This window comes from Urocitellus parryii, chromosome Y (genome assembly GCF_045843805.1).
Source record: "Urocitellus parryii isolate mUroPar1 chromosome Y, mUroPar1.hap1, whole genome shotgun sequence".
Lineage (NCBI taxonomy): Eukaryota > Metazoa > Chordata > Mammalia > Rodentia > Sciuridae > Urocitellus > Urocitellus parryii.
This window is the reverse complement of record NC_135548.1, coordinates 3,304,009-3,329,350: the sequence shown is the minus strand read 5'-3', so window position 1 is coordinate 3,329,350 and position 25,342 is coordinate 3,304,009. Positions and strand designations below refer to the sequence as shown.

General features: G+C 34.6%; 1 protein-coding gene across 2 annotated transcripts in view; it reads left to right on the top strand.

The window, feature by feature from the left end:
• The window catches only part of LOC113175910 (lysine-specific demethylase 6A-like), a 212,960-nt gene that overhangs the window by 72,962 nt on the left and 114,656 nt on the right, over positions 1–25,342 (top strand). For both annotated transcript variants that reach the window (XM_077794197.1, XM_077794198.1), the window contains exons 7-8: positions 15,319–15,373; positions 16,983–17,017. In XM_077794197.1, coding sequence (XP_077650323.1) covers positions 15,319–15,373; positions 16,983–17,017 — 90 coding nt within the window. The remainder of the gene's footprint in view (positions 1–15,318; positions 15,374–16,982; positions 17,018–25,342) is intronic.

Genomic DNA, 25,342 nt, shown 5'->3' with positions numbered 1-25,342 from the left:
TCTATTTATGTAATTTTGTATAACATTGAGGGTCTCCTTCCATTTCCATGCAATTTCCCTTCTCTCTCCCTTTCCCTCCCACCTCTCATCCCTGTTTAATGGTAATCTTCTTCTCATGCTCTTCCTCCCTACTCTGTTTTTGAGTTGCCCTCCTTATATCAAAGAAGACATTCGGCATTTGGTTTTTAGGGATTGGCTAGCTTCACTTAGCATAATCTGCTCTAATGCCATCCATTTCCCTGTAAATGCCATGATTTTGTCATTTTTTAGTGCTGAGTAATACTCCATTGTGTATAAATGCCACATTTTTTAATTCATTCATCTATTGAAGGGCGTCTAGGTTGATTCCACAGTCTAGCTATTGTGAATTTTGCTACTATGAACATTGATGTAGCTGTATCCCTATAGTACGCTCTGTTTAGGTCTTTGGGGAATAGTCCGAGAAGGGGAATAGCTGGGTCAAATGGCAGTTCCATTCCCAGCTTTCCAAGGAATCTCCATACTGCTTTCCAAATTGGCCACACCAATTTGCAGTCCCACCAGCAATGTACAAGTGTACCCTTTTCCCCACATCCTCGCCAGCACTTGTTGTTTGACTTCATAATGGCTGCCAATCTTACTGGAGTGAGATGTTTTCTTAGGGTGGTTTTAATTTGCATTTCTCTGACTGTTAGAGATGGTGAGCATTTTTTTGTGTATTTGTTGATTAATTGTATATCCTCCTCTGAGAAGTGTCTGTTCAGGTCCTTGGCCCATTTGTTGATTGGGTTATTTGTTTTCTTATTGTTTAATTTTTTGAGTTCTTTGTATACTCTGGACATTAAGGCTGTATCTGAAGTGTGAGAGGTAAAAATTTGTTCCCAGAATGTAAGCTTCCTATTTACCTCTCTTATTGTTTCTCTTGCTGAGAAAAAACTTTTTAGTTTGAGTATGTCCCATTTGTTGATTCTTGATTTTAACTCTTGTGCTATGGGTGTCCTGTTAAGGAATTTGGAGCCTTACCCCATGAGATGTAGATTAGAGCCAACTTTTTCTTTTATCAGACTCAGAGTCTCTGGTTTGATATCAAGCTCCTTAATCCATTTTGAGTTAACTTTTGTGCATGGCAAGAGAAAGGGATTGTTTCATTTTGTTGCATGTGGATTTCCAGTTTTCCCAGCACCATTTGTTGAAGATGCTATCTTTTCCAAATCGCATGCTTTTAGCACCTTTGTCAAATATAAGGTAGCTGTAGCTTTGTGGATTGGTCTCTGTGTCCTCTATTCTGTACCATTGGTCCACCTACCTTTTTTGGTACCAGTACCATGCTGTTTTTGGCACTATTGCTCTGTAATATAGTTTGAAATCTGGTATCGCTATACTGCCTGTTTCACTCTTCCTGCTTAGAATTGCTTTTGCTATTCTGGGTCTTTTATTTTTCCATATGATTTTCATGATTGCTTTATCTATTTCTACAAGAAATGCCATTGGGATTTTGATTGGCATTGCATTAAACCTATAGAGAAGTTTTGATAATATCGCCATTTTGATAATGTTAGTTGTGCCTATCCGTGAACAGGGTATATTTTTCCATCTTCTATGATCTTCTACTTCTCTCTTTAGGGTTCTGTAGTTTTCATTGTATAGATCTTTCACCTCTTTTGTTAGGTTGATTCCCAAGTTTTTTTTTTTTTTTGAGGATATTGTGAATGGGGTGGTTGTCTCATTTCCATTTCAGAAGATTTGTCGCTGATATACAGGAATGCCTTTGATTTATGCGTGTTGATTTTATATCTTGCCACTTTGTTGAATTCATTTACTAGCTCTAGTAGTTTCTTTGTAGAACCTTCTGGGTCTGCTAGGTATACGATCATGTCATTCATAAATAGTGCCAATTTAAGTTCTTTTCCTATCTTTATGCCTTTAATTTCTTTCGTCTGTCAAATTGCTCTGGCCAGTGTTTTGAGAACTATGTTGAAGAGAAGTTGTGAGAGAGGGCATCCCTGTCTTGTTCCAGATTTTAGAGGGAATGCCTTCAATTTTTCTCCATTCAGAATGATGCTAGCCTGAGGCTTAGTATAGATAGCTTTTACAATGTCAAGGTAAGTTCCTGTTTTCCATAATTTTTCTAGCGTTTTGAACATAAAGGGATGCTGTACTTTGTCGAATGCTTCTTCTGCATCTATGGAGAGGATCATATGGTTCTTATCTTTAAATCTATTGATGTGGTGAATAACATTTATTGATTTCTGTATATTGAACCAGCTTTGCATCCCAGGGATGAATCCTACTTGATCATAGTACAGTTTTTTTTTTATATGTTTTAGTATCCAATTCGCCAGAATTTTATTGAGGATTTTTGCATCTAGGTTCATTAGAGATAGTGGTCTGTAGTTTTCTTTCTTTGAAGTGTCTTTGGTTTCGGAATCAGGGTGATGTTGGCCTCATAGAATGAATTTGAAAGAGCTCCTTCTTTTTCTATTTCCTGAAATAACTTGAAAAATATTGGTATTAGTTCTTCTTTAAAGGTTTTGTAAAACTCTGCTGTATACCCATCCGGTCCTGGGCTTTTCTTGGTTGTTAGTCTTTTGACGGCTTCTTCTATTTTTTCCATTGATATTGGTCTGTTTAAGTTGTGTGTATCCTCCTGACTCAATCTGGGCAGATCATATGACTTAAGATATTTATTGATGTCTTCACTATCTTCTATTTTATTGGAATATAGGGTTTCAAAATAATTTCTAATTATCTTCTGTATTTCTGTAGTGTCTGTTGTGATATTGCCTTTTTTATCCCGTATGTTAATAATTTGAGTCATCTCTCTTCTCTTCCTTAGCATGGCTAAGGGTCTGAGGATCTTATTTATTTTTTCGAAGAACCAACTTTTAGTTTTGTCAATTTTTTCAATAGTTTCTTTTGTTTCAATTTCGTTGATTTCAGGTCTAATTTTAATTATTTCTTGCCTTCTACTACATTTGCTGTTGTTTTGCAGTTCTTTTTCTAGGGTTTTGAGATGATGTGTGAGATCATTTATTTGTTGATTTTTTTCTTTCTTTTTCTTTTTTTTTTTTTTTTCAGGAATGAACTCCAGGCAATGAATTTCCCTCTTAGAACTGCTTTCGTTGTATCCCATAGATTCTGATATGTTGTTTCTGTATTTTCATTTATCTCTAAGAACTTTTTGATTTCCTCCTTTATGTCTTCTGTAACTCATTGAACATTCAGTAACATATTATTCATTTTCTTTTATCATTGATTTCCAGTTTCATTCTATTATGATCAGATAAGATGCATGGTATTATCTCCACCCCTTTATATTTACTGAGGTTTGCCCTATGGCATAATAATATATGGTCTATTTTTGAGAAGGATCCATGTGCTGCTGAGAAAAAAGTATATCCACTTGATGATGGTTGATATATTCTATATATATCAGTTAAGTCTAGATTATTGATTGTGATATTGAGTTCTATAGTTTCTTTATTCAACTTTTGTTTGGAAGATCTGTCCAATGATGAGAGAGGTGTGTTGAAGTCACCCATAATTATTGTGCTGTGGTCTATTTGACTTTTGAACTTGAGAAGAGTTTGTTTTATGAACATTGAAGCACCATTATTTGGTGCATAAATATTGATAATTGATATGTCTTGTTGGTGAATGATTCCCTTTAACAGTATATAATGTCCTTCTTTATCCCTTTTGATTAACTTACTCTTGAAGTTGATTTTAATTGATACGAGGATGGCCACCCCTGCATGCTTCTGAGGACCATGTGAGTGGAATGATTTTTTCCGAGCCTTTCACCTTCAGTCTTTGTATGTCTTTTCCAATCAGATGTGTCTCCTGAAGGCAGCATACTGTTGGATCTGTTTTTTTAATCCAGCTTACCAGCCTGTGTCACTTTATTGGTGAGTTTAAGGCATTAACATTAAGGGTTACTATTGATATATGATTTGTACTTCCAGTCATGTTTGATTATTTATCTTTTTTTTTTTTAATTTTTCCCCACTTTCACTTTACTGAGGCACTTCCCATTGATGGTTTTGGTTATTGATTTTCATTTCTTCCTCGTGTAATGTTTTGCCCAAGATGCTTTGCAGTGCTGGTTTTCTGGCTGCGAATTCTTTTAACTTTTGTTTATCGTGAAAGTTTTTTATTTCGTTGTCGTACCTGAAGCTTAATTTTGCTGGATACAAAGTTTTTGGTTGGCATCCATTGTCTTTCAGTGTTTGAAATACATTGTTCTTGGATCTTCTCACTTTCAACGTCTGTGATGAAAAAATCAGCTGTTAACCTAATTGGTTTACCCCTAAATGTAATCTGCCTCTTTTGTCTTGTAGCTTTTAATATTTTCTCTTTGTTCTATATATTGGATATCTTCATAACAATGTGTCTTGGAGTTGGGCTACTGTGATTTTGTATGCTTGCATCCTGTATGCATCTAGAATTTGTACATTCGTTTCCTTTTTCATGTTTGGAAATTTTTCTAAGATTATTTCATTCAATAGATTGCACATTCCCTTGGTTTGGACCTCTGTACCTTCCTCTATCCCGATGACTCTTAAGTTTGGTTTTTTTATGTTATCCCATATCTCTTGGATGTTTCTCTGGTGGTTTCTTACCAGCCTTTCTGAGTTGACTAGACTCTTTTCCAGATGATATATTTTGTCTTCATTGTCTGATGTTCCGACTTCTACTTGCTCCACTCTGCTAGTGATACTCTCGTTTGAGTTTTTAATTTAGTTTATAGTTTCCTTCATTTCTAGGATAATTGTTTGATTTTTTTTAATAATATCTAGCTCCTAGTAAAGTTGCTTATTTGCTTTTTGAATCTGTTTATGTAATTCATTTCAATGTGTTCTTTCTAATGACCTCTTTAAGATTCCATTCCATCTGCGTAAGGTATTCCTTGAGTTCTTTATTTGACCATTTTTCTGATGCCTCTATCCTCTCCTGTAGATTTAGGCTGTCCTGCATTGTTTGTACTCCTTTTCTTCCTTGCCTTTTCATGATGCTCATGTTACTTCAGGCTCTGTTTGACTGCTGAGTTACTGTTTACTTGTATAAATTTATTTTGGTTTTGTGTATCTCCAGGGTTTCTCCTTTGTGATGGGAGACTATGACTAGAGATGATGAATTTTATTGTACTTTAAAGCAGATTCATTCGTTTCATAAAATGTGTACGGATTCTGATGGCATATAGCGATCTGCGATTTGGTCTTGGGACTTATGTTTAGGTCGGATGATGTGATGGTATAGGGGTTGGTATATCTTGACAACCTTGGAAGATTGCATATTAATAGGAGAATGGTGCAGAGTATTTGGGGTTAGCTAGGGACTTGGTATCACTATTGATCGCCTCAGAACATTTACCTATATACATTTAGTAAATTACACATAGACAACATCGTAATGCTTGGGAGGAAAAGTATTTAAAGGGGAAGGAAGAAGTCGCTAAAGAGAATTTGAGTAAATAGGTAGAATTCAAGAAAAGGGGAAAAAGGAAATTTAAAAGAAATGGAAAAAAAAAATGCAGTCTTAGAGTTCGATTAACTTCTCTTCCAGAAGGTGGAGCTGTGCCCACCTGGCCACGCTTCTCCTCTCAATTAGCAGGAAACAATCCCTATGAGGCTGCTCTTCTCCCCCACTGGGCGGCTCTCCAATCCTGGTCGCCCAGGGCCTTTCCTCATCTCCAGCCACTTCCCTGCTTTTCCTCCAGCCAGGCCCCACTCACCGGTGGCGTTCACCACAGATCTAGCTACATGCCGGGTCTGCCGCTCCCGGGTGCCTGATTTTCTTGAACAAACTCTCTCTATTTGCCATTCCCCCAGAACCCAAGGTTGTGGAGGAGGGGCTGGGGACCGTCAGCTTATTTACCTGATTCCCTCTGGTAGCCACGCCCCTGGGAGCTGGTGCAAATGACCTAGGTTGTCAGCGCTGGTGGGAGCAGTAGCGGGGCGTCCGATGTTCCTCCTGGCAACCTGGGTCAGACAATTGAGTTCATGGAGAGCTGGGGAGGGGCCTTTGAGATTTTCCCGCTGTGTGGGGAGGTGGGGGCCCAGCGGTTACACATCTGAAGTAGTCGGTTTCGCTGGAGCTATCCCATCGGCCGAATTTTGGTGAGGTCTGTTCTCTGCCATGGTGGTATCCCATGCGAAGGGTATGGTGGTGTCCCATGCGAAGGGTGGCCTAAAAGTTTCTTGAGAGTGTGCATATGTTTGTACACTTTTCTAGGTATGAAATTCTGGGCCTTACATAGGTTAAGCAAATTCTCCTTGCTCCCTAGTACCATGTACTAAATATCCCAAACCCTGTTTTTTGAAATTTTGAACAACCAATTTTCTTGGTGTGACTTTAATACCTGAATTTCTATCTTAAATTAATATTGACATTTTTTTGCAGTCCTGAGAAGGAAATTGATTTAATTAATGATTAAGTTTTATGAATCTACAGATAGTTCCTTTATCTTGAGCAATAGGAACCTAGCATTCTATATAAAAGCAGCAGTGGTGTAAACAGGAAGCAGGAAGGGAACATTGCAATTCATAATGACCAGTATCTTTCAACGTGTCTCTTACTTTTTCTCTGTCCCTTTCTTTCTTCTTTTACCAGAGATTGAACCCAGGCATGCTTTACCATCAAGCTATATCCCCAGCCTTTATTATTTTTAACTCCAAGATAGGATATTCCTAAGTTGCTAAGGTTCTTGCTGAGTAACCAAGTCTGACCTGGAACTTGAAATTGTCCTTCCTCAACTTTCCTGAATTACTGTGATTATAGGCTGCACCACTATCTGTTCTATCCTATCCAAGAGCAAGGTAGATCTTTCCATTTTGGAAGGTCTTCTTTGATTTCTTTCTTTAGGGATTTGCAATTTTCATTATGTAGCTCTTTTACCTCTTTTGTTAAGTTGATTCCCAAGTATTTTATTTATTTATTTATTTGTTTGTTTGTTTGTTTGTTTTGAAGCTGTTTTAAATGGGATAGTTTTCCTCGTTTCTGAGGATTTGTCTCTGATACACAGAAATGCTTTTGATTTATGTGTGTTGATTTTATATCCTGCTACTTTGCTGAATTCATTCACTAGTTCTAGAAGTTTTCTGGTGAAACTTTTAGGTTCTTCTAGGTATAGAATCATATCATCAGCAAAGAGTGACAATTTGAATTCTTCTTTTTCTATGTATATCACTTTAACTTTTTTCATCTAATTGTTCTGGCCAGTGATTCAAGAACTACATTAAATAGAAATGCTAAAAGAGTACATTCCTATCTTGTTCCAGTTTTGAAAAGGAAATGCCTTCAGTTTTTCTCCGTTTAGAATGATGTTGGTCTGGGGTTGAGCATAGATAACCTTTATAATGTTGAGATATGTTGTTTTTATCCCTAATTTTTCTAGTGCTGTATTTTGTCAAATGCTTTTCTGCATCTATTTTTTTAAATATTTATTTATTTATTTTTAGTTCTCGGAGGGCACAACATCTTTGTTGGTATGTGGTGCTGAGGATTGAACCTGGGCCGCACGCATGCCAGGCAAGCGCGCTACCGCTTGAGCCACATCCCCAGCCCTTTTCTGCATCTATTGATATGATCATTATGATTCTTATCTTTAAGTCTATTGATATGATGAATTACATTTATTGATTTCCAGGTGTTGAACCAACCTTGCATCCTCGGACTAAACCCCACTTGATTGTGGTGAACTATCTTTTTTAAATGTTTTGAAATTATTTGCCAGAATTTTATTGAGAATTTTTGCATCTATGATATTGCTCTGAAGTTTCGTTCTTAATTTGTCGTTGTCTAGTTTTGGAATCTGGGTGATATTGGCCTTATAGAATGAGTTTGGAAGTGTTCTCTCTTTTTCTATTTCCTGAAATAAATTGAAGAGTATTGGTATTCTTCCTTATAAATCTTGTAGAACTCAGCTGTGTATCCATCCAGTCCTGGGCTTTTCTTGGTTGGTAGACTTCTGATGGCATCTTCTATTTCATCACTTGAAATTGATGTTTTTAAATTGTGTATATCATCCTGATTCAATTTGGGCAAATTATATAATTTTAGAATGTTTTTTATTCTTTTGGAGTACAAGTTTTCAAAATAATTTCTAATTATCTTCTGTATTTCTGTAGTGTCTACATTGATATTTCCTTTTTCATCGCATTTGTTAGTAATTTGAGTTTTCTCTCTCCTTCTCTTCGTTAGCATGGCTTATGGTCTGTCAATTTTATTTATTTTTGCAAAAGAACCAAATTTTCTATCATTTTTTTCAAATGTTTCTTTGCTTCAGGTTTCATTGATTTCAGCTCTGATTTTAATTATTTCCTGTATTCTACTGATGATTTGTTCTTTTTCCTAGGGCTTTGAGATGTAATGTTAAGTCATTTGTTTGTTGACTTTTTCTTTTATAGAATGAATTCAATGCAGGGAACTTTCCCCTTAGAACTGCTTTCATAGTGTCCCAGAGATTTTTTTATATGTTGTATCTTTGTTCTCATTCACCTCTAAATTTTTTTAAATCTCCTCCTTGATGTATTCTGCAACCCATTGTTCAATCAGTAGCATATTTTTTTGTATCCAGGTGTGGGAGTAGCTTTTATTTCTTAGTTTATCATTTATTTGTAAATTTATTCCATTATGATCTGATAGAATACAGAGTAGTATCTCTACTTATTAAATATTTGCAAAGATTTGCTTTATGACACAATATACGGTCTATTTTAGAAAAGGATCCATGTGCTACTGAGAAGAAAGTATATTGCTTGTTGAAGGACAAAATATTCTGTATATGTCAGTTAAATTGACTATGTTATTGAGTTCTGTAGTTTCTTTGTACAGCTTTTGTTTGGAAGATCTATCCAGTGATGAAAGAGTTGAGTCCCAAAATGGAAGTGAATTAGGCTTAGGTGAAGCGGGTGGAGGGAGTGCGAATTCAGACCTATCCTGGACCTGGGTCCTGGGCAAGTCAGTGTGTTGGATCTGGGCCAGGCCTGACTCCTGTGGTACTCTGCTGGTTGGAAGGGGTGGTCCTGTGCTGGAGGCTGGTCTCAGGCAGGTGCCTGCTGGTGGAGGGGTGGACCCAGGCCTATTGACCATGCCATTTTTAAATTCGGTTGTTTAGGTTTTGGTTGTTGAGGTATGTCAATTCTTCATATATTCTGAAGTAAATTATTATATTTATAAATTAATATATTATGTTAATTATATAGAGTGATGGGTTTCATTTTGATGTTTCATGAAACATGCTTTAATTATATTTCCCTCCTCTTCTCTTCCCCTCTTTTCCTTGATGTTTTTTCCTTTTCCTAGATTCCCCCCCCTCCCCCGTCTGATTCTCCATATAAGAGAAAACATGCCATACATCTCTATATGATTCTGTACTTTTTCTGGTGACATAAAGTGACACACCAAGAGGGTGTTTTGCTTAGCATGATGATTTCTAGTTCCATTCGTTTTCCTGCAGATGACATGGTTTCATTTTTTTTTATCCTTGAATAATATTTTCCATTGTGTTTATCTAGATCACATGTTCTTTATTGATTTATCTGTTGACATGCATCAAGGCTGATTGCATAACTTGATTGCTAAACATGGGCATATAGGCATTTCTGTTTTACACTACTTTAATTTCCAGGAGAGGTACACCTGGGTTACACGGTCATTCTATTTTTTTATGATTTGATAGTGACTTTATTAATTTACATTCTCACCTATAGTGTATAAGGGTATCTTTTCTACTGTATCCTCATCAACATTTGTTTTTTCTTTTCTTGATGAAACTGTGAGAAGTGATCCATTTTCAGAGTACATTATTCAGCCTTCAATGTAAAATTGGGACGTAAGAAAGGCAACCAGAGGGGAAATAGACCAGAAGGCCAAGTTACACAACAGCATCATAGTCCACAGAACCAAAACATGTGCATTCGAATAGCCTGTAGACAAAGGAGTTAGGGAAGGAGTCAGCCTGATAAACGGATATCGAAATCTCTTTGTTAAAAAATAGTAACTTGGCTGGGACTATAGCTCAGTGGTAAAGTGCTTACCTCGCATGTGTAAAGCACTGGGTTCGATCCTCAGTACCACATAAAAATAAATAAAGATACTGTGTGTTCCTCTACAAATGAATAAATTTTATTTAACACACAGAGGTGTGCTGAAGGGATCTTTCAGCATGGCAGGGTCAAGGTACACCGTCCACCGGGACAGATTCTTTGAACCCACAGAAAGCCATTAGTTTCAGAAGGAGGTATAGTATTCTTGCAAAAAAAAGCAAGAAGATGTTGAAGATGTTGCCAAGATAGTTGCTGAAACAATGAATTACTACTTTTTTTGATGAAAGACTTGGTGTGTTGTTTTATGCCACCAGAAAAAGTATATTTCATCAGTCATCATATCCAGCTATGAAGTGGTATAATCAAAAGTGGACATTTGTTTAAAAGCGCAGATGGAAGAGTGACTTAAAAGAAGAAAAAAAATTGCTTAAGAAGAAATCAGCAGAAAAAGAAATTAATTATGATTTTCCTCCATTGGTTTTATCCAATAAGACCTTCAGAAAAACCTCCAAAAAATAAAATTATTTAGGCATAACAAAGCAGCAGAAGAAAAGGGTTTCTAAAGGCACTGCTACCAACTCCTGAGAATTCTGCAATAGTTAGGGCCCTATACAAGTTTGTGCATCAACATTTTTGGAGAAATAAAAATCTTAAGTGGTTGGAACAGAGGATGATAAAGATGATACAATAGTTTTCAAGCATTCCATTTCTGGTACAGAAGGAGTACAGGGGACTCCAACACTTAAACTGTCATGGAAAAAAAGACGAAGACAAAGAAAAACTTAGTAATGATTCTGAATGTACTTATATATATGCATATATATAAAAATATTTTCTGATACAGTGTCATATATATATATAAACATATTTATAAGGTACAGTGAAATATAACCATCGACAGACTTGAGAGAGAAAACATGCTGGTTGGAAAATAGTCAGTACTTTTGTCTTTCTCCCCTTGCTGAAGTACAGGAGTACAGCAGAGCTTGCAGTGCTTGGGCTAACATTGCCTTTGTTCAAGTCTCCCTTAGTTTTCAGTTTTCCTGTCTCTTCTTTATTTTTGCCTGTATTAAAGGGTCACTGTTAACTGAACATTTAAGTACCAATCTTCAGCCTTTTTTCTTATTACCACTAAATAAAGACAGTCAATCCTGCTTAAAAAAGAAAAAGAAAAAGAAGTTCTAGCTTAAGGAAAGACACGAGAGCTGCATGTGTACCAGAGTGCGTACACCCCAAAGACTACTTTTCTGCCACAAGAAAAAAAGTATTTTAAATAAACCCAGTTAGAGATGCCAAAACCTACATCACGTTTAGGAAGACTGTACTCTATAGTACTGAGCCATGAAAGAACCCAGGGAAGGACCTTGTGCATCAGAGGATAAATGCTGACTGTGACTACCCCTGGGTTTCTGACCACAAGGCACTTAGTCTTGCAAAACTGTTACTAGGTCTGGGGATATAGCTCAGTTGGTAGAGTGCTTGCCTTGTTTGCACAAAGTTGTGGGTTCAGTACCTAGTACTGCAGGCACGCGCACACACACAAGACTGTCATTAAAGTCTCATTTTATTTGTGCCCCTGTACCTTCTGTCTTCGACTCCAATGTTTGGGTTTGGACAAGGTGAATGTGTTTCTCAAAATCTTCACAGTACCCATTTTGATTGGGGTGAGATGGAATCTCAGTGTAGTTTTTGATTGCATTTCCCTGATAGGTAAAGATATTAAACTTTTTTTGGGATTGAATTCAGGATTATTTGACTGCTGAACCACATTCCCAGCCCTGTTTTGTATTTTATTTAGAGACAGTCTCACTGAGTTACTAAGTGCTTCACAGTTGTTGAAGCTGGCTTTGAACTTGCAATTCTCTTGTCTAAGCCTCCCAAGCTGCTGGGATTACTGGTCTGTGCCAACATGCCTGTAAGGTATTAGACATTTTTGAAATATATATTTATTTTTTAGTTATAGATGGACACAATATCTTTATTTTTACGTGGTGCTGAGGATCAAACCTAGTGCCTCACACATGGTAGGCAAGCACTGTTCCCCTGATCCACAAACCCAGCCCAAGATATCAGACATTTAAAAAATTTATTTATTGGTCATTTTTACCTTCTTTTTGAGAATTGTCCATTGGGATCATCTCTCTGTTAGTTGATTTGATTGCTTGTTCTTTTGGTCTTAACATCTTTTGAGTCCTTAATATAACCTGGTTATTAATCCTCTGTCAGACGAGTATCTGGCAAAGATATTCTCCCATCCTATAGGCTGTTTTCACTCTGCTGATTGATCACTTTGTTGTTTTTGTTGTTGTTCTGAAGCCTTTTATTTTGGGATAATCCCAGTTTATCAATTGTTTTTATTTTCTGGAAATTATTACCTATACCAATATCTTGAAGGGTTTCCCTATGTTTTTCCTCTAGTAGTTTCAGGTCTTCCTAAGATATTTGATCCATTTTATGTTCATTTTTTGTAAAGGGTGAGAGAGGAATCCTTAGTGATTCACTTTAATAAAGCTCTTTCTTTTTTGCAAAAACTGGTGCCATGATATTGATCAGGATCACTCAGCTCAAACCTGCTCTTTAAATCCGTTTGTAGCATAGAATTTGTAGGCAGGAGGGGGCAGAATCTGTTTTTGACTGGATGATAAGAGGTCGAAATTTTAGCATTTTTTTAAAGGGTATCTTACCTATTGAAAGATTACCTTTCTTTCAGTGGAGAATTACCATGTTCTGCACAGAGGAATTTGACCTGTGATGTCAAATGTTATTGATCAGACAAGCTAGCTTCTTTTATGCATGTGCATTCTGGAAAGGCTGTTTCATACTGTTCATGAGTGGATTATAGAGGCTTTTCCTGAAACAATACTTAAAACATTTTATAGTATATGTATGTGTGTATCTAGTTCTTAGCCAGTTTGAGATCTGCGGTCTGCAAATATTTTCCCCTATCTTGAAGGTTTGATAATAAGTCTTTTGATAGTGTCCTTTCATGCACAGAAGCTTTGAGTCCTTTAGATGAACCCCCCCCCAGTTTATTGATTTTTTTTCTTTAGTTGCCTTTACCATTGATGTCATATCCAAAAAAAAACATTGCCAAATCCAAAGCCTCAAAGATTTTCTTTATATTTTCTTCTAAAGGTTTTATCCCTTACAGTAATGTTTTTGAAATATTTTGGGTTAACTTTTGTATAAAGTGTAATATAAGGATCCAAATTAATTCTTTTGATGTGGATATTTGGTTTTCCAAACATCACTTACTGAAAAATTCTACTTAAATATTATGAATGCACATTACAGTTCTCTTTATAGCACCTAATTATCTTAAAATCAATTTTGCTTTTACTGGAGTTGATCAAATCCGGGCTCCGGGATTCCAACTAACCTTGAGCAGCTATATAAATCAAAGGCCAATTAAAGAGATGAATTGTATGGAAGGCTGGAGTTTCTTCTCGATGTGGCTACATAGCAAAGAATAAAGAATTCTGTTTTGCAGATGCTAACACTAGTCATAGGGTTACATGGGAAAGGAGCAAAGGCAAGGATTGGAGGGCTGCTATCAATTCTGCAGGCCAGGAATTGATTGATCATTATCTCAGAGTCTGTCAAGTGCAGCCTTGTTGGTGATAAAAAAATAAAAGTGGCTGCTGTCTGGAAATATTTTTGCTATAGTCATAAGAGGTTTATCCACCAGACCTGTCATTGCTGAGATCCAAGGTGACTGCAAGAGAGAATGACTTAGAAGAACAATGAGTCAGAAAATTCAGATGAAATTAGGTCAGTGATTGAGTAGCTTTCAGGTTTAGGTCAATGAGTAGAGACTTAGAAGCTACTCCAGTAGTTAGTAGTAGCAGGACCTTTGGAAGAGCTGGTAGTTGATATTACGCAGATTATGAAAGTTAATTCCATCCTGACATTTTCAGCCTTGAAGGAGGAGAAGACAGACTGAATTTGGGGATGATAGGAACACTTCTGACACGGTGAACATGTCTAAGTGCAGTCCCTAGCAGAAACCTGTCCCAGAGTTTAAAGTGCTAAAGGACTTTAAAGAGCCATGTGAAGAGAGATGTCAGATACATCCTGCTTTCAGTTATCCATCACACCTGTGCAGATCCAGGTGAAGAGTTGGTGCTTGTAGCAAAAGCAGCTTCCCTCTTTATAACACTTATTCACAATTTTTTTCGTTATATTGAGCAGCAAATGTTAGTTTTTGAGAATTCTAAATGATTAATATAGAAATGTTCTTAATAATTCTACTTTGATTTTTTATTGAAACAGTTCTTAAACTTTTTAACAAAGAAACTGGTATTGGGAGTATATGTATTACTATTTTAAAAAAATATTTAGTATTAGATGTCTAGCAAAATTAAGAATATTTGCTTTATAAATAGAACTTTTGTGGTTTCATATAAAACAGGTTGTCCTGTTTTAATGGCATCCTAGTTTATAATTTTAATTCTAAAAATTAGTGGAGACTCTGATACTTGAACATTTATGGGAAGTCTGAAGAACATTTCAAAAATTCTCAACTGGCATTTAAATTTTAAAAATGCTAGTTCAGGTGTTCTTCTGAACAATTTATAGAATATAAGTATGCCAATTGTTAATTTTTGTTTTTAGTCATAACTTAATGTTTTTAATGTTTTGGTGTCTTAATGTTTTCTTGTGTTTTTAGAACTCGTTTTATAGATGTATACATTCAGAATTTATTAATAATTTTAATGTTTTTATTCATATAATTTATAAATATTTTTTAAAAACTACATTTCATATATGAATTTGAACATGGATTAAACACACATACATGCACACACACAGGGTTACAGGTTTGAAAGGTCTTAGAGTTTAGTGACATTGAAGAATCAGTACAAGCAGACATGTTTTATTCATGTAAATTCTCATTTCATTATTATTTAATTTGGTTCATAAAGTTTATATCTTATTTTAATATAAGCTTAGAAAATACCACTGTACCTCTAAACTTTAAAAAATGATTTGGTATCTGTGTCCGTTTAAACACTTTATAATTTAATGTTTTATTTACTTGACGATTCACACTTTTTTTATATAACTAAATATTTAGTTGATGTTAACTCTTATTCTTCATTTGTTACTATCTTGTGAAAATAGCTGGTGACAGTTCAGATATAAGTTAATGATTTTATTTGACTGAGTAGTATATTTTGTTTGTATGGCCTTTATTCTGTCATTAGACCTTAGAAGGCTAAAGTATAAAAAAAAATATTTTAAATAACTCTAAATTTAAGCATTAATTTTTTCACTTTCCTCTTTGTAGCATTTTCAATTGGCTTTGATTGACTGTAATCCCTGTACTTTATCCAGTGCAGAAAGTAAGTATTTTTTAAGTACAATATTGTTTTTTCTTTAGAGCAAGAGCATTTCAAATTATGACCATGAGAATATGTTTATGTTTACTATATCTTTGTTTCTATTGCTAATTGAGAGGAGGAATGGGAAGACATGTGCGTGATTCCAAGACATGTTCAGTTCATTTGGGTACTACTTTTTTTTCCTTTCTTTTTTGGGGAGCGTGGGGATCAGGGATTAAACTCATGAGCACTCAGCCTCTGAGCCATTTCCCCAGCTGTATTTTGTTTTTATTTAGAGACAGAGCCTCACTGAGTTGCTTAGCGCCACACCATTGCTCAGGCTAGCTTTGAACTCACGATCCTCTGTCTCAACCTTCCAAGCTGCTGAGATTACAGACTTGTGCCACCATGCCTGCTCTCTCTCTTTCTTTCTCTCTCTCACTTTTAACTTACAAAAATCAATGTGCCCTTTAAAAAAAAAAAAAGACATAAAGAAAATCAATGTGATCATTTGGTAACTCTAGAAAAGCGTGGTTTGTCACTGATCACTAATAGAGAGTGATTGCCAGCTTGATAATCATTATTATCAGAAATTTCTTGTGTCCATTTTAAAATAAAGGCATAAATTCTCCCCTTTTGTACATTCCTTGTATTTTGACTGTGTTAGAAACTCTGTTACAAATCACAAGTTTTCAAAGCAAAGAATAAGGTAATGTGACACTTAATATTATATGATTGTCTATAAGACACTTAACAGTGGTTAAGTCTCCCTGGATTCAATCCCTGGTTTAAATAAAAATAAAACATATATGAATGTATTAAAATGGAGATTTTTACCTTTTAAAAAGTGACACTGCGTCTTATGAAATGTGAGGTCAGAGTCTTGGGCCCTGAGACTAAATCTAGATTGGTTTCTGATGGTATAAAGATGCCTGCCAATCATCACTGTTCTTTTCCTTCCTTATAATCTTCAACAGATTATACAAGTATAGGGAAAATGGGGGCCTAAATTTTTATCTTTGCCTTTTTCTTAATTTGTAATCCATGTACCTCCAATAATTAAATAAGGTAAAATTTCTATTAATTGGACTTGACAATAGTAAGGAAAGCTGGGCTGGGGATGTGGCTCAAGCGGTAGCGCGCTCGCCTGGCACGCGTGAGGCTCAGGTTCAATCCTCAGCACCACATATAAACAAAGATGTTATGTCTGCCGAAAACTAAAAGATAAATATTAAAAATTAAAAAAAATAGTAAGGAAAGCTGAGTGGGAAAAATAACTAACGAGGAAGAAAATCTCTCAAACTATGAGGTAAAGGGGTATTATTCTTGTGCCTGTGTGTGTATGGCATATTATTTTGTGATATATTTTATTCAATAAATAGTATGTATTTTATGTGGCAACTATTTAACTTTGCTATTTACCTTTAAAGCCATATGTTGTCCTACAAAGTTGGTTGAATTTAGAAATGTAATTAATTATGAAAGAATTTTCTCTTGTATGGAAAGAAATCTGTAGTTTTACATTTGCTTGTGTTATGAATTATGTATTATGTCATTGTTACTTTGGCTCTACCTTATTACTTGAAATGTAGCTGTATTGAAATTGATCTTTTTCCATGATCCATTGCAGTTCAGTTTCATATTGCCCACTTGTATGAAACCCAGGTAAGCATTTTAATTTACCTTTCTTAAAAACAGACTTCTCTATCTGTGCTTTCAGTGAAATATAATATACCAGGAAAAATTTTTTTGCTTTAAACAAAATGAATGAATCATATGATTTTATTTAGGTATTTTACTATTACATATATTTTTGGTGCTTTATCCTTATTAATTATGTTTGAAATTTTGTTTACTGATACAATTATTTAAGACAAATAAAAGATTTTGAGACTTATTCAGTATATTTATAATATTTGTGGTAACTGTCATAAACTTTTAATTCATTTTCTAAATTAATAATTGATATATGGTTAATATTGATATTTAATATGATTTACATCTATGGCTATGCCATAAGAAAGTGTCTCCTGTTTTTATGTGTGATGTTTAGATTTCTTTTCAAAATATTTATGGATGGCTAGAACCAGGGATTACTGTAGAAGTTTCTTGAGTATTGTTCTCTAAGACTGTGAAGTCTCTTAATTATCTTAGCATTTGAAATGTCCAGTAGTGTTACACTTCTTTAAGATTATTTGTTTTCAGAAAATTTTAGTTGAGTCTCAGGTGAGGGCTAGGATTGTGACTCAGTGGTAGAGCGCACAAAAAATAAAGGCATTGTGCTGTGTCCATCTACACCAAAAAAATAAATATTAAAAAAAAAGAGTCTCAGGTGAGTTTTGTTACCACAGAAACATACAAATTTATAGTTTGTAGTGGAAAATAGGAAAGAAATTGGTTATAACCTAAAGCAACAGTGTTTATTGATAATATATGAGTACCTAAACATTTTCTTAGGTTTGATAAGATTAAAATCATGAATACTCAAACAGAATAGCATCTGCAGCTCTTTTTATAGTGTTATACATTCTGTTATTAACATGGGTTTCATTGATTTTTAAAAATAAATGTAAATACTCCATAAATTATCCAGTAAAAATAATATTGGTAAGATGAATCCCACTTGATCGTAGTGCACTATCTTTCTAATATGTTTTTGTGTGCGATTTACCAGAATTATATTGAGAATTTTTGCATCTATGTTCATCAGGGATATTGGTCTATACATTTTCTTTCCTTGATGTGTCTTTGTCTGGTGGTGTTATCAGGGTGATATTAGCCTCATAGAATGAGCTTGGAAGGGTTCTCTCCTTTTCTGTTTCATGGAATACTTTGAGGAGTAATGGGTGTTAATTCTTTGAAAGTCTTTTAGAACTTGGCTGAGAATCCCTCTGGTCCTGGGCTTTTCTTTGTTGGTAGGCTTTTGAGGGTGTTTTCTATTTCATTACTTGAAATTGATCTGTTTAAATCATGTTTGACCTTCTCATTCAGATTGGATAGGTCATATGTCTCTAGAAATTTGTTGAAGTCTTTGATATTTTTAATTTTGTTGGAATTAAAAGCAATCATAAAATTTGTTTGGAAAATAAGAGATCCACAATAGCTAAAGCAATCCTTAGCAAGAAAAATAAAGCAGGAGGCATCACAATCCTAGACCTTAAACTATACTACAGAGCTAAGGTAACAAAAACAGAAAAGTATTGGCACCAAAGTAGACTCATAGACCAAGGGTACAGAATACAGTATGCAGAGACAAACGCACATAAATATGGTTATGTCATATAAGCCATAAACATTCACTGGAGAACTGCTAGCCTATTCAACAAATGGTGCTAGCAAAACTGGAAATCCATATGTAGCAAAATGAAAGCAAACTGCTGTTTCTGTGTTTCTCACCCTGAACAAAAACCAACCCAAAGTGGATCAAAGACTTAGGCACTGGAACAGAGACCCTGCGCCTAATAGAAGAAAATATAGGCCCAAATCTTCACCACAACAGCCTAGGATCTGACTTCCTTAACAAGACTCCTAAAGAGCAAGAAGTAAAATCAAAAAATCAATAAATGGGAGGCATTCAAATTCAAAAGCTTCTTCTCAGCAAAGGAAACAATCAAAAATGTGAGGAGAGAGTCTACAGATTGGGAGAAAATTTTTACCAGTTACACCTCCAATAAAGCATTAATCTCTAGGATACATGAAGAACTCAAAAAACCAAATAACCCAATCAATAAATGGGCTAAGGAACTGAACAGACACTTCACAGAAGAAGAAATAGTCAATCAACAAACATGAAAATTTGTTCATCATCTGTAGTAATTAGAGAAATGAAAATCAGAACAACACTAAGATTTCATCACTCTTGTTAGAATGGCAATCTTTAAGATACAGGCAGCAATAAATGTTGGCAAGGATGTGGGGGAAATGTATACTTGCACATTGCTGGCGGAACTGCAATAATAATAATAATAATTATAATAATAATTATAATAGTGCAACCACTATGGGAAGCGTATGGGGATTCCTCAGAAAACTGGGAATGGAACCACCATTTGACCCAGCTATCCCACTCCTTCATTTATATCCAAAGGACTTACAATCATTATAGTACAGTAAGGCAGTCACATCAATGTTTATAGTACTCAATTAACAATAGCTAACCTATGGAACCAACCTGGGTGTTCTTCAATGAATGAACGGATAAAGAAAATGTGGTATATTTTCAATAGAATATTACTCACCTTTAAGGAAATTATGAAATTATGACATTGCTGATATATAGATGGAGTTGGAGAGTATCATGCTAAGAGAAAGAAGCCAATCCCGAATAACTAAAGGCCAAATGTTTTCTCTAATAGGCACATCCTAATCACAATAAGGTTGGGAGTACCACAGAACACTGTGGTGTTGTGTTTTTAGAGTATCTTCGTTTGAGTGGTTCAATTTGTTTTCTTACTTTTTCATATTGTGTGTCTACCCAGTGGATGTAGGGCAGTAGTTTCTACTCTATGGATTTATGATGTCCGTAAAGGTTTCCTGTACTATTTTGTAAGAGACGAATAGTAACAACAACCATTACAAGCAATATATAGAGTTGAACTAAAAAGTTGCTACTACAATGCCTAAAATGTTAATTATCACAATAAACAGAAATGGTAATGATCAATTATTGCGTGTAATAAATATAGCAAGTTTGCAAAAAGTTTTATAACTTCAAATGGTGGATGGGAGAAAACAGAACTGATGTAGGGTATGATGAGTATGAGGGAGGAGTAGAGAAGACAGAAGTAAAAGAATAAAGGAAGAGAAGAGAATAATAGAGATTACCTTTTAATGGAAGAAAAAAAGAATCAAGGGAAATAGAGGAATATATATGTGTATGTATGTGTGTGTGTGTGTGTGTGTGTTTTTTCCTAACCTAACTTTTCTGACATTTCTTTCACTGTGGTGGGATGTTTATAGATAGATATACATATAGATGTATATCTATATGTATAACTATCTATATACTTCTTTGAAGTTCTTGTTTTTGGTTTCTTATCATTGTCTGTCTGTGCTCTGTTTACAAGATTATATATTTGGCTTCTGTGTTCCAAGTGTCTAGTCTGTTGGTGATGCCTTCTATTGAGTTTTTATTTTTTTTTCCTTCATTTCTAGGATTTCTGCTTTTTTATTGTTGTTGTCCTCAGGGGAAAAAAATATATATGTATGCATATATGTATATGTATAAATATATATGTATCTATAACTATATACATACATATATGTATATATATACAAACATATAGATATATAGATACACATACATATGTATATATAAAAATTTAAAAATATTTAAATAAAAATAAAAGAATACAAAACTAAACTAAAATTTCAAAAAAATGATATATCTTAGTTTTCAGAAATGTAAAACAACTGCTTTCAAAAATGGTAGAAATGAGAAAAAATTATAAAAATATATTAATATCCATGTACCTCCAAGATGACAATGAAACAGAAAAATAATTTTTAAAAAAGGAAAAAAATCCTTATAAAAGGTTAAAACAATCTTTCTGTGGGCAGTTCAGAATATTCCCACTATCTCTTCTCAGGAGTTTTAGGTGAGTTTGTCTGGAGCATGGATTTCCACTCTTTGGATTGCTGGAGTGAGAGGAGTAATCCCATAGGCAGAGTTCCTAGAGGCTGGGTTTAGGTTTTACTGGGCTCCAAGCCCTTCACTGAATGCCAGTTTTTTCTGGAGATTTTTAAATCAGTGCACCTCCAGTGCCTAGTACTTGCTAGTCCCTCTTGGAACTTTAGAGAATTATGGGATACATCTATATGTGTGTATATATATATATGTTTATACATTCCACTACAGTGGAAGAAATGTCAGAAAAGTTAGATTACCGGAGGGATCCTCCCTGGGTTCCACTTTTGTGATGTGGGAACCAATTCTAAGTCCCCTCTGTAATCTACAGACTCCACATTTCCTGGTCTCAGGTTTAGCCTTCTGCCATTGCCTTTCAAAGTTCCTGGCTAGATACATGTTTCCCAGGAAATTTTGCAAGCACTAAGATTGGAAGGGGAGAGGTAGAGCCAGGTGGGTTTCCATGACAGTGGTCCTCTGTGTAAATTTCTCTCTATGTTTGATTTTTTTCCTAATCATTAAGCACACTGTGTCATGTATTTACTGGCCCTCTATTTCAGGCCAAACTCAGGTTTGCCAGGAATTTGCTTCCTTAAAAAAGGCACAGCCCTCCCCTGTGCCTTGGCTGCAAAATAGTTCCTTCCTTCTCCCAGGGAAAGATGGTTGGTTCTTTCCCTGCACGTGGATAAAAAGTGCAAGAGAGTGATATTGTGCAACAAGTCTTTAAGGTTTGTTAGGCAATGTCATTGTTCTCTAAATGCTCTATAGCCAGACACACTTCCTGCCTCCCCCAAATTCATATTTCTTTAATTCCCTTATCCCTCTACTATGCTTATGGAGGGATCTCTCTGGCTGGCACTTCTGATCCGGCTATGGCAAGTAGCTATGCTACTGGGATTTTTTTTCTTTATTTTATTATATCCAGCCTCCTGTATCCCCAGTCTGCTTTAATGTCCAGTTTTAGGTTCCATTCAAACGTCTCTCCATTTCCCCTTTTTTGTTCACTCATCTTGCAGAGAAGCTACCTGTCTCCTTTCTTGGTTTTATGCCATGGAATAGCCAGGAAGGACATGACCTTTAATCTGCCGTCTTGGATGAAGCTTAGAATTTCTTTTACTGTGTTGAATAAGAGTGACAACAGCGGATACCCTTTTCTTGTTCTTGGCCTTAGAGGAAATGCTTTTCCTTTCTCCCCATTTAGTATGATGTTGATTATGGTTTGTCTAAAATCTTTGTTATAATAAGATATGATCCATGTGTACCTAATCTGTATAGGACTTTTACAATGTAGCCATGTTAAATTTTTTTTTTTTAAAGAGAGAGTGAGAGAGGAGAGAGAGAGAGAGAGAGAGAGAGAGAGAGAGAGAGAGAGAGAGAGAGAGAATGAGAATTTTTAATATTTATTTTTTAGTTCTTAGCGGACACAACATCTTTGTTTGTATATGGTGCTGAGGATCGAACCGCGGCCGCACGCATGCCAGGTGAGCGCGCTACCGCCTGAGCCACATTACCAGCCCACCATGTTAAATTTTATCAGATTTTTTTTTCTGTATCTATTGAGATGGTCACGTAGTTTTTATCTTGAGTGTATTTCCTGTTTAATGTTTATTGATTTGCATATCTTCACCATCCCTTGCATTCCTCGAATAAAACCAGCTTGATCATGATGTCTGAGTTTTTAAAAAATCTGCTATTGAATTCAGTTTGCAAGTATTTTGTCGAGCATTTTTTCCATGTATATTCATTGGGAATCTTAGTTTTTAGATTTATTATTTTTCTTTTTTTTTCTTTTTCTTTTTTTTTTTTTAGAAATAGTGAGAGAGAATTTTTTTTAATATTTATTTTTAGTTCTCGGTGGACACAACATCTTTGTTTGTATGTGGTGCTGAGGATCGAATCAGGGCCGCATGCATGCCAGGCGAGCACGCTACCGCTTGAGCCACATCCCCAGCCCTATTATTTTTCTTTTTACTTTTAGTTGTTGTGTCTCCATCAAGCTTTGGCAGGAGGTTAACTGGATTTATAGAATGAGTTTGGAAGTGTTTCTTGCATTTTATTTGGTGGAATAATTTGAGGAGCATTGTTGTTCTTGAAAAGACTAGTAAAATTCAAAAGTGAATCCATGTGGTCCTGGGCTTTTTTCTTTTATTGTTGGGGCACTTTATTGCTTCTTAAGTTTCATTTCTTCTATTGATCTGTACAGTTGTTTGTTTTTGAAATATTATTTTGGTTCAGTTTTGGTAGGTTATTCATATGTGTCTAGAAATTTGTCCATTTTGGGGGTAGATTTTTCAATTGATTGAAATACACTTCTCAAAATATTCTTCAATGATTTTATGGAAATCCACTGTGTCATCTGTTCTGATTGTTCCTTTTTACCTCTAATTTTATTACTTTAGGTCTTTTCTCTCTCTTTTGGTTAGTTTGGCTCAAGATTTGTCAATCTTGTGTATGTTTTTAAAGAATCAACTCTTTACAATCCTTTGTATTCACTTTGATATCTTTCAGTGGAGCTTAGTAGTAACTGGATGCTTGTATTCATTTATCTTCTGCTATCTTGTTATGGATTTACTGATACTTTACTATTTCATCTTGGCTTCATTTTGATATTTGTTTTCTCTTACGAATATTTTGATGTCACAGTGTTGCATCAGTATCCTCATGATGCATTTTGGTTTTGTGAGGTGAGTACTGTTAACTCCCACATGAATTTGTGATCATTTCTCTTCTTTTATTTTTTTGTCAGACTCCATAGATTTTTAAGTTTTATAGATCAAATTTAGATTCAAAGGCTCAAATTCAGTTTTCTTGATTTTCTTATTTTCCTTCTATTCATTTTTTTCTCTTTTGTAATATTATTGCTTCTTCTGGCTTTGTGTTTAATGTTTCCACATTTTTTATTGCTGAATTAGCATGTAAAGTTAGGCATCATTTGTTTTTCTTTGAGGCTGCTTTTGCTACATTTCTTATTAGATTGTATTTTTGTTTTCATTTATCTGTGTGTATTTTCTAATTTGTGACTTTTGTTTGAATTATTGCTAATTTTAAGTGTAAATCAGTTAATTTGTGCTTATTTATAATTTTCTAACAGTTCTCTTTCTGTTATTAACTTTCTTGTGGATGGCAAAGATAATCTGTATTATTTTACTGTTTTAAAATTTATTAAAAGATCTTGTACTGTCTATATCCTAGGGAATGTTTCATGTGTAGTTGGAGGCATGTGTATCCTATTCTAGTAGCCATTAGTGTGGTTGTTGTTCATATTTTTTTAAATTTAGCTTAATTAACAATTAGTATTATTAATAGTTTATTACTGTTTGTTATTACTGATTATTAATAGTTATTATTAATAGTTAATAATTCATTTTTGAAAATGGGTTTGATGTCTTCATCTATGATTATAAAACATCTCCTTTAATTTTGTCATGTTGTCATTCATATATCTTGGAATTTTTGTTTTGTATGTATATGTTTATAATATGTAGTTTTTCCTTTTTTTCTTTTTTCTATAAATAAATATTGCTGGTTTTACTCTATCCATTTATCTGTCTATTTATTTATTATTGTGGTGTTAGGGATTGAACCTTGTGCATTCGAGGCAAGCACTCTATTAACTAACCGTGGATCATTTAATGCCTTTTTTGTCCTTTTTTTTTTTTTTTTGTAACTTAAAGTTAATTCTGTCTGATACTAATGTTGATACTCAATCTGTATTTTTGTTCCTATTAATGTGGAATACATACTTTCTTTCCATTTGAACTATCTTTTGTTGTTGATAACATAAAGTTAGAACTTGAATTCATACATTTTGCTAACTCTGCCTTTGAATGGATAATTTAGTTCACTTACCAGTTATAAGGAAAGGCATCCTACCATCCTTTTGCTTTTTTCTTATGTGGTAGAGGTTTCTTTGGTCTCTTATTTCTCTTCGGTTTTTTTTATTTGTGTTTGATATTTTATAGTGGTTTAGTTTGATTCCATGCTGTCTTCCTTTTCTCTTTTGTTGTATAGGAATGGTTTTATCATGTACATGATTTTTTTAAAATAATAGTTTGAATTGGTACAAACTTACTTTAAGCAGCATAGATTTTTCTTGTAGATTTATTCTTTCTCATATAGTTGCTGTTACAAATTATTGTGTTTTAATATTATTTATCTTTTAACATCTTACGTTTATTGTTTTAGCATATTTTCTTCAGTTATATAGTGAGGAAAAAAAGAGGAATTATAAACTTGAAATTGCTAATACTGGCTTTTTAATGTTCCCATGTACCTACTTTCATCAGATTATTTTTTTAGTTTGCTTGTTCACAGAGCTTTGAGTTCCTATGTAGGGTCCTTTCATTCTAATCTAAAGGATTATT